This window comes from Gorilla gorilla, chromosome 6 (assembly GCF_029281585.2).
Source record: "Gorilla gorilla gorilla isolate KB3781 chromosome 6, NHGRI_mGorGor1-v2.1_pri, whole genome shotgun sequence".
Lineage (NCBI taxonomy): Eukaryota > Metazoa > Chordata > Mammalia > Primates > Hominidae > Gorilla > Gorilla gorilla.
The window spans coordinates 159,186,505-159,197,200 of NC_073230.2; the positions used below are offsets into that span (position 1 = coordinate 159,186,505).

A 10,696-nucleotide genomic window follows, 5' to 3' on the forward strand; every position below is an offset into this window, starting at 1 on the left:
TCTCCTCACTTGATCATCAGCCTCCTCCAGCTTTTCCACAGTCATCCATCCAGAAATTATCAACAAGCGCTTGGTTTTATTTTGTAGTAGGTACCAGACCAAGAGTTATTTCCGTAGTTAAATAAGCGTTAAAAGTCTTCTCAGCACCCTCTCACATTGTGGGAAAACTGCACAGACCACCTCTGCCTGACTCATGATGAGGCTGGGCACCTGGCACAGTGGCAGATGGTGGGCACTGATTAAATATTTGTTGGATGTATGAGCAAGTCCTGTGGGGGGAGCTGGAACTGTATGTCTGCAAGAAGTGGGTGCAGTTTTCCATCTTCCAAATACAGGGCCACTTCTGAACAATACTTGGGTGTCTTCATAGAGGATTTCTGGAGACACTGTTCCTGTCACCCGCTGGCATGCCAGCCCACTTTGCATCTAATCTGATAATGGGAGCCAGGCACTGTTGGAGGGGAAAATTGATCCTCCCAGGGGCCCTATCAATATTCGCTGTCCAGTGGGCCCCTTCCTGTCCAGCCCTTTCTCCGGCTAGCTTGTCAAAAGCTGAGACCGTCTCCACTGGGCTAGGCCATTGGGCCATTTGGCTGGTTGCTGGGCCATCCTCTAAGACATTTTGAAGGGTGAAGTCTCAAATACCAAGGCCTTAAGCTTCCAGCTGGCATAAAGGCTCAGGAATCCCTTTGCAACTCCTTTGCCACTCATTTTCTTTCTGCAGAGTGAAGGCACAGTCATACTTAGTTTCCTCTGGCTATGCTAAAGAGGAAGTTATAGCAGGTGGTTAACTCCTGACTGGGAGAAGAGACATTTCCTCTAATGGAGGCTGGGGAGAGAGAAAGAAGGTTAGGGCCTTGTTTAATGAAGAACCTTTCTGCTATGAAAGACGGATTACAGACAAGGAGAAGATACTTTGTGAGTCTATGAAGGAATTCTGCTTCGCAGGCTCTTGCAGGAACGTAGGGATCAAGTGGAATTTTAGGAATGGAGAAGCATTAGATGTCCAAACTCACTCGTTAACCCTGGGGGATCCCACGCTTACTCTGTGCCCAGGCCAGCACACATGCAACTTTAGTGGCTAACATTGAGGACAGAGGGGCACTGCTTGGGTTCAAATCAGCCACTATCCCGCTGAGTGGCCTTGAGTAAGTTCGCAAACATTTCAGAGTCTCAGTTGTTACATTTGTAAAATAAGGACCAGAAGAGTATTGCATAGGGTTGTTGAGTGGATTAAATGAGATATGTATGTGAGTTTATCACCATGCCTGACACAAAGTAAAGCCTCCCAAAATGTTCACTAATAAATTACTAAGTATTTAGGTAAAAACTGGAGCATCTTCTTATTGTACTGTTGGTAGAAAAATTCATTCTTCCCTAACTACTAAACTTGGCCTATATTCCACAATATGCTATGACCATATTTTCAGAACCCCCAAACTATATGATATGACAAAGACTTTTTTCATATTTGTGAATTTTATTTTATAAAGTATAAAAGTTGGGCTGGGTGCAGTGGCTGACACCTGTAATCCCAGCACTTTGGGAGGCCAAGGTGGGCCGATCACCTGAGGTCAGGAATTCAGAAGTTCAAGACTAGCCTGGCCAACATGGCAAAACCCCATCTCTACTAAAAATACAAAAATTAGCCAGGTGTAGTGGTGCGTGCCTGTAATCCCAGCTATTAGGGAGGCTGAGGCAGGAGAATCACTTGAACCTGGGAGGCGGAGGTTGCACTGAGCTGATATTGCGCCATTGCACTCCAACCTGGGTGACAGAGCTAGACACTGTCTCAAAAAAAAAAAAAAAAAAAAAGTATAAAAGTTAAGTAGTTAATGTACAGATTAGTCAACTTGACTGGGCCAGGTAAAATAAGACCTGAATGAATGGAGTGGAGAGACATGAATCTTAAAGACAATCATGTTTTTAAAACATTGACAAGAAATTCTAAAGTTCATTTTGTTACAAAACTGAACTGGGGTCTACTTGCCCGGCGCAGTAAGAGGAAACACCAACACTGAGGTTTTGCATCCGGAGAAAGGAGCACATTTATTTGCAGGGCACCAAGCGAGGAGAAGCGGGTCATACTTAAGATACCACCTCTTCAATGGCTTACAAGCAAGGTTTTTTTTTTTCCCCCAGTCGGAGTCTAGCTCTGCCGCCCAGACTTGAGTACAGTGGCATGATCTCGGCTCACTGCAACCTCCGCCTCCTGGGTTCAAGTGATTCTCCTGCCTCAGCCTCCCGAGTAGCTGGGATTACAGTCTCCTGCCACCACGTCCAGCTAATTTTTGTATTTTTAGTAGAGACGAGGTTTCACTGTGTTGGCCAGGCTGGTCTTGAACTCCTGACTTTGTGATCCGCCCGCCTCAGCCTCCCAAAGTGCTGGGATTACAAGCATGAGCCACTGGGCCCGGCCACAAGCAAGTGTTTTTAAAAGCAGGGGTAAATTTCAGGAAAGGAGAAGTTATGGGCAAAATCGTGAATTGATACATGGAGGTTATGCACTGGTTTGGCCTCAAAGGGCAGGGTATTTTGAAGGAGGAGCCTTAAAGGTCATACATGAATTCAAAGACTCTGATTTGTGATAAGTTAAGGAAGCAAAGCTTTGTCTAAAACCTTGGGATTAGCAGAAAGGAATGTTTAGGTCTGGTCCAACTTCCATCAGGATCCTCAGGAAGAAATTTAGAACAAAGAACAGCAGAGCTCAGTCCTCAGCTCCCTCTTGTCTGAGGTCTGCAGGCCAGGGCATCCACTTGGGAGGGGGGCCCAGGTTTCCAAAGAGCAACTCAGGGACATATATTAAGATGTTATCTTTAGTTTCTATAGGGAACCAAACATTTTGTGACTGTAACTTCCTTGTTTTAAGCTACGGTTACCTTCTTGTTTATTAGGTTGCTAGCTGGGTGCCTGGAATTTCCCTTGAAGGAATTCAAGATTTTCCTTTATTTCCATGCTTGCCCCCTCCCCACTTCCTGCAGGCCTGTAAGAGGGGTGCCGGCTCCACGTCAGTTTGGAAGAATAAATGAAGTGATTCTAGCCAAGAAGTTATGAAGAATAAAAAAACCCAGAATCTTTGTGTAGGGGAAGTACTTAAACTACCAGCTACCAAAACTTATTTTCTGTGATAAAACTGCAGACATTAAATGTAGTTTTAGGTTGCGGGTAGCCTCTCTAAACATAACTCTAAAGGCAGAAACCGTAAAGGAAGACTGCTAAGTTTTGGCACATTAAAACAAAACTTTCTCGCCGGGCACGGTGGCTCATGCCTGTAATCCCAGCACTTTGGGAGGCCAAGGCGGGCAGATCACGAGGTCAGGAGATAGAGACCATCCTGGCTAACACAGTGAAACCCCGTCTCTACTAAAAATACAAAAAAATAGCTGGGCGTGGTGGCGGGTGCCTGTAGTCCCAGCTGCTCGGGAGGCTGAGGCAGGAGAATGGCGAGAGCCTACGAGACGGAGCTTGCAGTGAGCCGAGATCACACCTCCCTCCGCACTCCAGCCTGGGAGACAAACCAGACTCCATCTCAAAATAAATAAATAAATAAATAAATAAATAAATAAATAAATAAATATAAAATAAAATAAAAATAAAACAAAACTTTCTCATGCTCGCTTCAGCAGCACGTAGACTAAAGCAAAACTTTCTCACATCAACAACTGAAAAGGTAGGCCGGATGCAGTGGTTCACATCTGTAATCCCAACACTTTGGGAGGCTGGGGCGGAAGGATCGTTTGAGACCAGCCTGGGCAACACAGTGAGACCCCATCTCTACAGAAGAAAAACATTAAAATAAAATAATTAGCTGGATGTGGTGATGTGATCCTGTAGTCCCAGCTACTCAGAGGCCGAGGTGGGAGGATTGCTTGAGCTCAGGAAGTCCAGGCTTCAGTGAGCCATGATAGTGCTACTGCACTCCAGCTCTGGCGACAGTGTGAAACCCTGTCTCAAAAAAAAAAAAAAAAGTTAACAAGTACGAGGAAACACGTCTGCAACAAACATGACAAGTCTTTAATACCTGTACTTTATGAGTGCCCCCCAAACAATAAACCAACTCCCCCATTTTTAAAATGGGCAAATAGAAAAGTGGGCAAATGGACATAAACAAATTCACAAGAGAAAATAAAACTGGCAAAAAATAACCATGTGAAAAAACAATCCAGCTAACTAGTACTCTAAGAAATGCAAGTACAAAAGATGAGAAATAACCATTTCAAACTAAATTTTTTTTTTAAAAGTCTGTGTTGTCAAGTATATGGAAAATGGGCATTTCTCAGGGAAAACTAATACGTCTTCCTGGAAGATAATTTAGAAAACATTTAAAAAATATATTCCTTTTATACAGCCATAAATAATCATGTTTAAAAGAATATCTAATAAAATGGAAGAAAATTCACAAGATCGTGTTAAGTGAAGAAGGCAGAATACATCTTTGCAAGGCATTATTCCAATTATGCCAGACATGCCATGGATATACATAGAGAAAACACCGGAGGCAACATACCAAAATATTAAATGTAATTGACTCTACGAGGTAAAACTGAGTTTTATGTTCCCCTATTTCCTATTTTTGCAATAGATTTAAAAAGTGTTTTTACGACTAATTATACAATTCAAAAATTGCCTGTGTTGAAAAGCATGAAAGTACATGAAATTGTACTACCCTGGAAACCCCAGGAAGTGTTTAGTTTGGAAAGCCAGGGCCACCTGCTAGTGGGTGAGTCATGGGCACAGGCTCGCACCTGCCACCGCAGACGCCACACAGGCTGCTGAGCCTTTCCAAGCGAAATGCCCCACGTGAGCCAACGGCCACCTCGGCCGTCGCCCCACGCTTGGCCCGCAGCCAGAGGAAGCCCGGCAACTTCTGCTCTTTCTTAATTTCTAGAAAAGAGTGAAGAGAGGCCTTTTCAAAGTTCGCAGGATCGGGCCTTTTTGTGCTCCACTTCGGAACAAATCGGAAGCTAGGGCCTTCCAGGTGCGCCACCGCCGTCCCGGGACCGCCGCGGCCGCAAGCGTCCGCACTGCGGGCGGGGTGCGCGGCCTGAGAAAGGCCCGGGCAACGACGCTCCGGGGGCTTGCCGGAGCCCTCTTTGAAGTCTCCCGACGGGCTCCCAGCCTCTCATAAGCCAGCTAAGGCCGAACACCCCGGTGACCATAGGCCAGCCACGCGGTCGCCCGGGGACGCGCGTGCTCCGCAGGGACAAAGGGTCGGGAAACTTGAGCTCCGGCCAGTCCCAGAGAAACCCGGGCTGGTGGTCGCCATGGCAACGGAGTCCGACCCTCCGAGGCCTGCCGCCCTGGCGCGGCAGTGGCTTGGGTGACCCGGCCCGCTCTGGGCGGGGGGGCGCGCGCCCCGGCCCCGGCAGTCCCTCCCCGCCCCCAGGCCGCGGCCGCGGGAGCCGGCGACTGACCCTCGGCAGCTCCTGTAGTCACGTGGCGCTGGGAACCCGGCGGGGGGAGGTTGGGGACGGGCCTGGCAGTTGTGAACTCGAACCTGCCGCTGTCGCCGCGGCGGGGCGGGGAGCGAGAGTGGGCCGCGGAGGCCGGCCTTCGGGCTCCATGGACGGGCGCCGCGCCCCTGCACAGCCCGCCGCAGAGGTACGGCCGGGGCAGGGGCGCGGGGCCACTGCGGTCCCGCGGGGGGCCGCTCCACCTGCGGGGCGCGTGACCGTGAGTGTGCGCGACCGTGTGTGAGTGCGCGGAGGGGGACGCTGCTGGATCTGCGGGGGTGGGGGAGCGCACCTGCGCACAGGCTCCGCGAGCTGCGCCGTGCGTGGGACCCGAAATGGCTCACTCGCAAGAACGGGACCCGTGTGCCCGGGAGCGTGGACGGAGGACACGCATCAGTACAAAAGGGCGGTGTGGGGCTTCTGCCACCCGCGGCCAGCCGCGATGCGGAAGGGGATTCTGACCGAGTCGTGGTCACACCAGCTGGCCCTGCGCAGCCCCATGGGAAATAGGCCTGGAATTCCTGTCGGGAGGAGGCTGGGGGAAGGGGAGCCAGCAGGGATTCCAGAGTTCCTGCCATAGGCCGGCCTTTGGCCATCAGGGAAAGCCCAGACTCTGGCCACAGAATGGAGAATTCGTTCTGTGACCTTACCAGGGAAGAAAGTGACCCCCAAAGACAGCAGTGTGCTTCCTTGTTGAAGGGGCACATTCATTTATTAATCCAATGTCCATTAAGGTCACTCTGCCAGGCAGGATGTGGGGCTTATGGCTGGTGCGTGTGGCTTTGTGGGGGGAGGGGTTGTGGCTGGTGAGGACACAAAGCTGACTGCCCTAGAGGAGCTCAGAGCCTCACTTCTGTTTTCTCTTCCCTCCCCACAGGTAAGGCTGGCCTCTCTGCAGTTAGAGGTCTGAGCTCTGCCATGGGGATAGGGGTGTCTTTATTACTGCAGTTTTCTCTAACACCTGGGGGCTACCAGAGTGTGGGCCGAAGCAGGCGCTGCAGCCGCGGAAGTATCCCCAGGAACATCCCCAAGAGAAGCTGGAAAAAGCCTCATCCCCAGCTCTGCAGTCTCCAGGGTAGAGTCTGGCCTTTGCTGTGCTCCCAAACCACGCCACAACAGGGGTGCACAGGCGTCCCCATCCCAGCGGAAGGAAATGGCCCTTTCTCATATCCTGGGGTCTTCCCTGTGCACAGTCTGACACTGGGAATGAGTGACCTTTGTGTTCCCTGAGAAGAGAGAGTGGGCTCTAGGGAATTTAGAAGGATGTGTCTGGAGCTTGTGAGCAGGCACAGAAGGGCCCTTAGGAGCCTAACTGCTTCCTTCCTCCTTCCGCGGAGGAGGCTCCTGTGCAGGAATCTGGGCTCCCCTGAGCTGTGGAAGAGCTGAACATGGGGCAGCCCCTGGCGAGGTTGGGGCAGGACCGGGCAGGGGATTGAGATTGCAGTCTCATCTTCCCTTCCCTTCTATTGCCCCAGTAATCTGCAGCACCCCGAGGGAGGCAGAGCCGGTGATCAGGCCCCGAGGGCAGCAGGCTGTGGGTGTTCCTTGGATTCAGGGAGAGCATTCCTTCCTGCAATGTCCTAATTTGTGTGGGTGGAAGAGGGCAGGCGGGCAGAATGGGGGCACAGTCTGGGCAGGCGGTGGTCTTGCGTTAGACTGCTGGGAGTAGCACCCAGGGCTCTGCTCCTGTTCCCCGAGAAGGGCTGTTCTCACTTGTCCTCCAGCCTCCTACGGAGACTGCAGTTAGTGATGCTGAAAGTGCCTCCCCTGTGGGGCTAGGAATGAAAAGCTATAGAAACCTTTTTCTCTGAGATCTTTGCAAACCCAGGCGTTTTAGAGGAAAGAACACTGGCCTGGGAGTTTAAAGACCTGTTCCCTAGTCTTGGTTCTGCTGTTGGCTTACTGTGTCACCTTGGGCAGGTCTCGTCATCTTTGATGTCTCACAATTGCTTCATCTGTTAAACAGGGAGCTCAGTGTCTGTTTGTCCAGCTTCTCAGAGTTGCTGTGCAGCTCGGATGTGGCATAGGAAAACAGCAGACACAGGGAGAGGGCAGCATAAGGCACTGTAGGGAGCAGTGGCCACATTTTCTGGTGAGTCCTGTGGCAGGAATGTTTGTGCATTCAGCACTGGAGCATTTACTCCCTGTCTGACACTGGGGTAGCTGCCATGAGGGGGATTCTAGTATCAGAGTCCCTCCCTTCTGGAAGTTTCCAGGGCAACAAAGACATAAGACAAACATCCTTGAAATGTTATCTAAAAACCCAAGATTGAAATAATACATACCACACAAGGAAACAGGAGAGTAGTCTAGCTCCATGTCCAGGGCTCTAGGGGTTCATAGATGGCAGCTCCTGTCCGGGGCTGAGGTTGGGAGGGGAGAAACAGGGGCAGAGTTGGTCTCTGGAGTGACTGTGCTTTTCCACCCTCAGCAGAGGAAGAACCGATGCTGGAACGTCGTTGCAGGGGCCCCCTGGCCACGGGCCCGGCCCAGCCCCGACTCCTTTCTGGGCCCTCCCAGGAGTCACCCCAGACCCTGGGGAAGGAGTCCCGCAGGCTGAGGCAACAAGGCACGTCAGTGGCCCAGTCTGGTGCCCAAGCCCCAGGCAGGGCCCATCGCTGTACCCACTGTCGAAGGCACTTCCCTGGCTGGGTGGCTCTGTGGCTTCACACCCGCCGGTGCCAGGCCCGGCTGCCCTTGCCCTGCCCTGAGTGTGGCCGTCGCTTTCGCCATGCCCCCTTCTTAGCACTGCACCGCCAGGTCCATGCTGCTGCCACCCCAGACCTGGGCTTTGCCTGCCACCTCTGTGGGCAGAGCTTCCGAGGCTGGGTGGCCCTGGTTCTGCATCTGCGGGCCCATTCAGCTGCAAAGCGGCCCATCGCTTGTCCCAAATGCGAGGGACGCTTCTGGCGACGAAAGCAACTTCGAGCTCATCTGCGGCGGTGCCACCCTCCCGCCCCGGAGGCCCGGCCCTTCATATGCGGCAACTGTGGCCGGAGCTTTGCCCAGTGGGACCAGCTAGTTGCCCACAAGCGGGTGCACGTAGCGGAGGCCCTGGAGGAGGCCGCAGCCAAGGCTCTGGGGCCCCGGCCCAGGGGCCGCCCCGCGGTGACCGCCCCCCGGCCCGGTGGAGATGCCGTCGACCGCCCCTTCCAGTGTGCCTGTTGTGGCAAGCGCTTCCGGCACAAGCCCAACTTGATCGCTCACCGCCGCGTGCACACGGGCGAGCGGCCCCACCAGTGCCCCGAGTGCGGGAAGCGCTTTACCAATAAGCCCTATCTGACTTCGCACCGGCGCATCCACACCGGCGAGAAGCCCTACCCGTGCAAAGAGTGCGGCCGCCGCTTCCGGCACAAACCCAACCTGCTGTCTCACAGCAAGATTCACAAGCGATCCGAGGGGTCGGCCCAGGCCGCCCCCGGCCCGGGGAGCCCCCAGCTGCCCGCCGGCCCCCAGGAGTCCGCGGCCGAGCCCACCCCGGCGGTACCTCTGAAACCGGCCCAGGAGCCGCCGCCGGGGGCCCCGCCAGAGCACCCGCAGGACCCGATCGAAGCGCCCCCCTCCCTCTACAGCTGCGACGACTGCGGCAGGAGCTTCCGGCTGGAGCGCTTCCTGCGGGCCCACCAGCGGCAGCACACCGGGGAGCGGCCCTTCACCTGCGCCGAGTGCGGGAAGAACTTCGGCAAGAAGACGCACCTGGTGGCGCACTCGCGCGTGCACTCCGGCGAGCGGCCCTTCGCCTGCGAGGAGTGCGGTCGCCGCTTCTCCCAGGGCAGCCATCTGGCGGCGCACCGGCGCGACCACGCCCCCGACCGGCCCTTCGTGTGTCCCGACTGCGGCAAGGCCTTCCGCCACAAACCCTACCTGGCGGCGCACCGGCGCATCCACACCGGCGAGAAGCCCTACGTCTGCCCCGACTGCGGCAAAGCCTTCAGCCAGAAGTCCAACCTGGTGTCGCACCGGCGCATCCACACGGGCGAGCGGCCCTACGCCTGTCCCGACTGCGACCGCAGCTTCAGCCAGAAGTCCAACCTCATCACCCACCGCAAGAGCCACATCCGGGACGGCGCCTTCTGCTGTGCCATCTGTGGCCAGACCTTCGACGACGAGGAGAGACTCCTGGCCCACCAGAAGAAGCACGATGTCTGAGACGGTGGGCGGGGCCGTGTTGGCTGAGAGAGGGCTGGGGTCCTTCGTGGTGGGAGTCGCAGTGGGCTGGGGGTGCCTGCCTGGTGCTGGAGTAGGGGACAGTGGGAATCCCAGAGGGGATGGAAGACGCGGGGAGTGAGTTGGGTGGGCCCTGCTAGCGAGAGAGGTCAACCCCGGTGGCCAGGGAACCCACTTCCAAGCGCAGGGACGCCGGCCTCCAGCTGGTGTATGCTAAGGCTCCGTCCTGACTGCCCTGTGCCCTGGAAAAGTAGCAATAGCATCCGCCCCTTAGAGCCCTCTGGCTAGAGGAGCCACCAGTGGAAAGGAAGACCCTCCATCCTCTGGTATTAACGCCTTAATGCCCCTGTCTTTTACTGTAAGTTACTTAAGATCATTTTTGGAAGCAGGCGTGGTAGAGTCCTGTAAATGAATGCTCTGGGCTAGATACAGCTTGGAGAACCTGCTGGCCTTGTTAGACAGCACTTGGGCCTTTGCCAGCAGCAAGAAGTGAAGCGAAGCCACTCTTACCTCTCCCTTCCCCTCCCACCTGCCCCCTGCGTAGGCACCCAGACTTGGAGAGACCCATCTGCTGTTAGTACTTCCATCCTCTTCCTTCCCAAAGAGCAGACCCCAAGGCATTTACTCCTTGGTCTGTCTCGCTTTATCTGTCGCCCCTCCCAGCGCTGAGAGCCTCCCCTGGCTGTCAGCAGCACTGTTTCCAGGCTCTTGTCTGAACACCGCAGCCCCTCCTTCGCTCCTTCCAGAGCTCAGCATGTCACGGCAAGGACTGCCGCATTGGTGATGGAGGGCCAGCTGAGGGGAAGTTGCTGGTGAGTTTCCTTTTCTCCATTTCTAGCATATGGACACCTGGCCTCTGCTTGAGCACTTAGGTGACAGGAACTTCCGCACCTCCTGAGGCCCTGGATGATTCTAATTGTTAGAAATTCTAATTGTTAGAAATCCTTCCTTATAATGAATGAATTCTGCTTTCCTATAATTTCTACCTATTGGGCCATGTTCTGTTCTCTGGAACTAAACAGAACAACCATTTACCCCTCCTTTTCAAACTAGAGAATAAAGATTTGGTTTTAGAA

At 53.9% G+C, this 10,696-nt stretch overlaps 1 protein-coding gene across 18 annotated transcripts; it reads left to right on the forward strand.

Annotated features, from left to right (window-relative positions):
• The first annotated feature begins 4,754 nt into the window (after window positions 1-4,754).
• Window positions 4,755-10,696, forward strand: REPIN1 (replication initiator 1). Of its 18 annotated transcripts, none has more exons than XM_055392372.2 (4): window positions 4,882-4,978; window positions 6,331-6,528; window positions 6,929-7,042; window positions 7,885-10,696. In XM_055392372.2, exons 2-4 carry the CDS (start codon window positions 6,372-6,374, stop codon window positions 9,600-9,602), a joined length of 1,989 nt encoding a protein of 662 aa, XP_055248347.1. In that variant the 5' UTR covers window positions 4,882-4,978; window positions 6,331-6,371; the 3' UTR covers window positions 9,603-10,696. The 18 variants fall into 18 exon arrangements, with proteins under 18 accessions (XP_055248348.1, XP_055248350.1, XP_055248347.1 ...); XM_055392369.2 differs by lacking the exon at window positions 4,882-4,978 and adding an exon at window positions 5,463-5,601; XM_055392371.2 differs by lacking the exon at window positions 4,882-4,978 and adding an exon at window positions 5,473-5,693.

Excerpts from the sequence above, each read along its gene's own strand:
- REPIN1 (XM_055392372.2), top strand. The coding sequence starts at position 6,372 with ATGGGGATAGGGGTGTCTTTATTACTGCAGTTTTCTCTAACACCTGGG. Across the intron at positions 6,529-6,928 it reads CCAGCTCTGCAGTCTCCAGG|TAATCTGCAGCACCCCGAGG; the intron begins GTAGAGTCTGGC and ends CTATTGCCCCAG. Across the intron at positions 7,043-7,884 it reads CCTGCAATGTCCTAATTTGT|CAGAGGAAGAACCGATGCTG; the intron begins GTGGGTGGAAGA and ends TTCCACCCTCAG.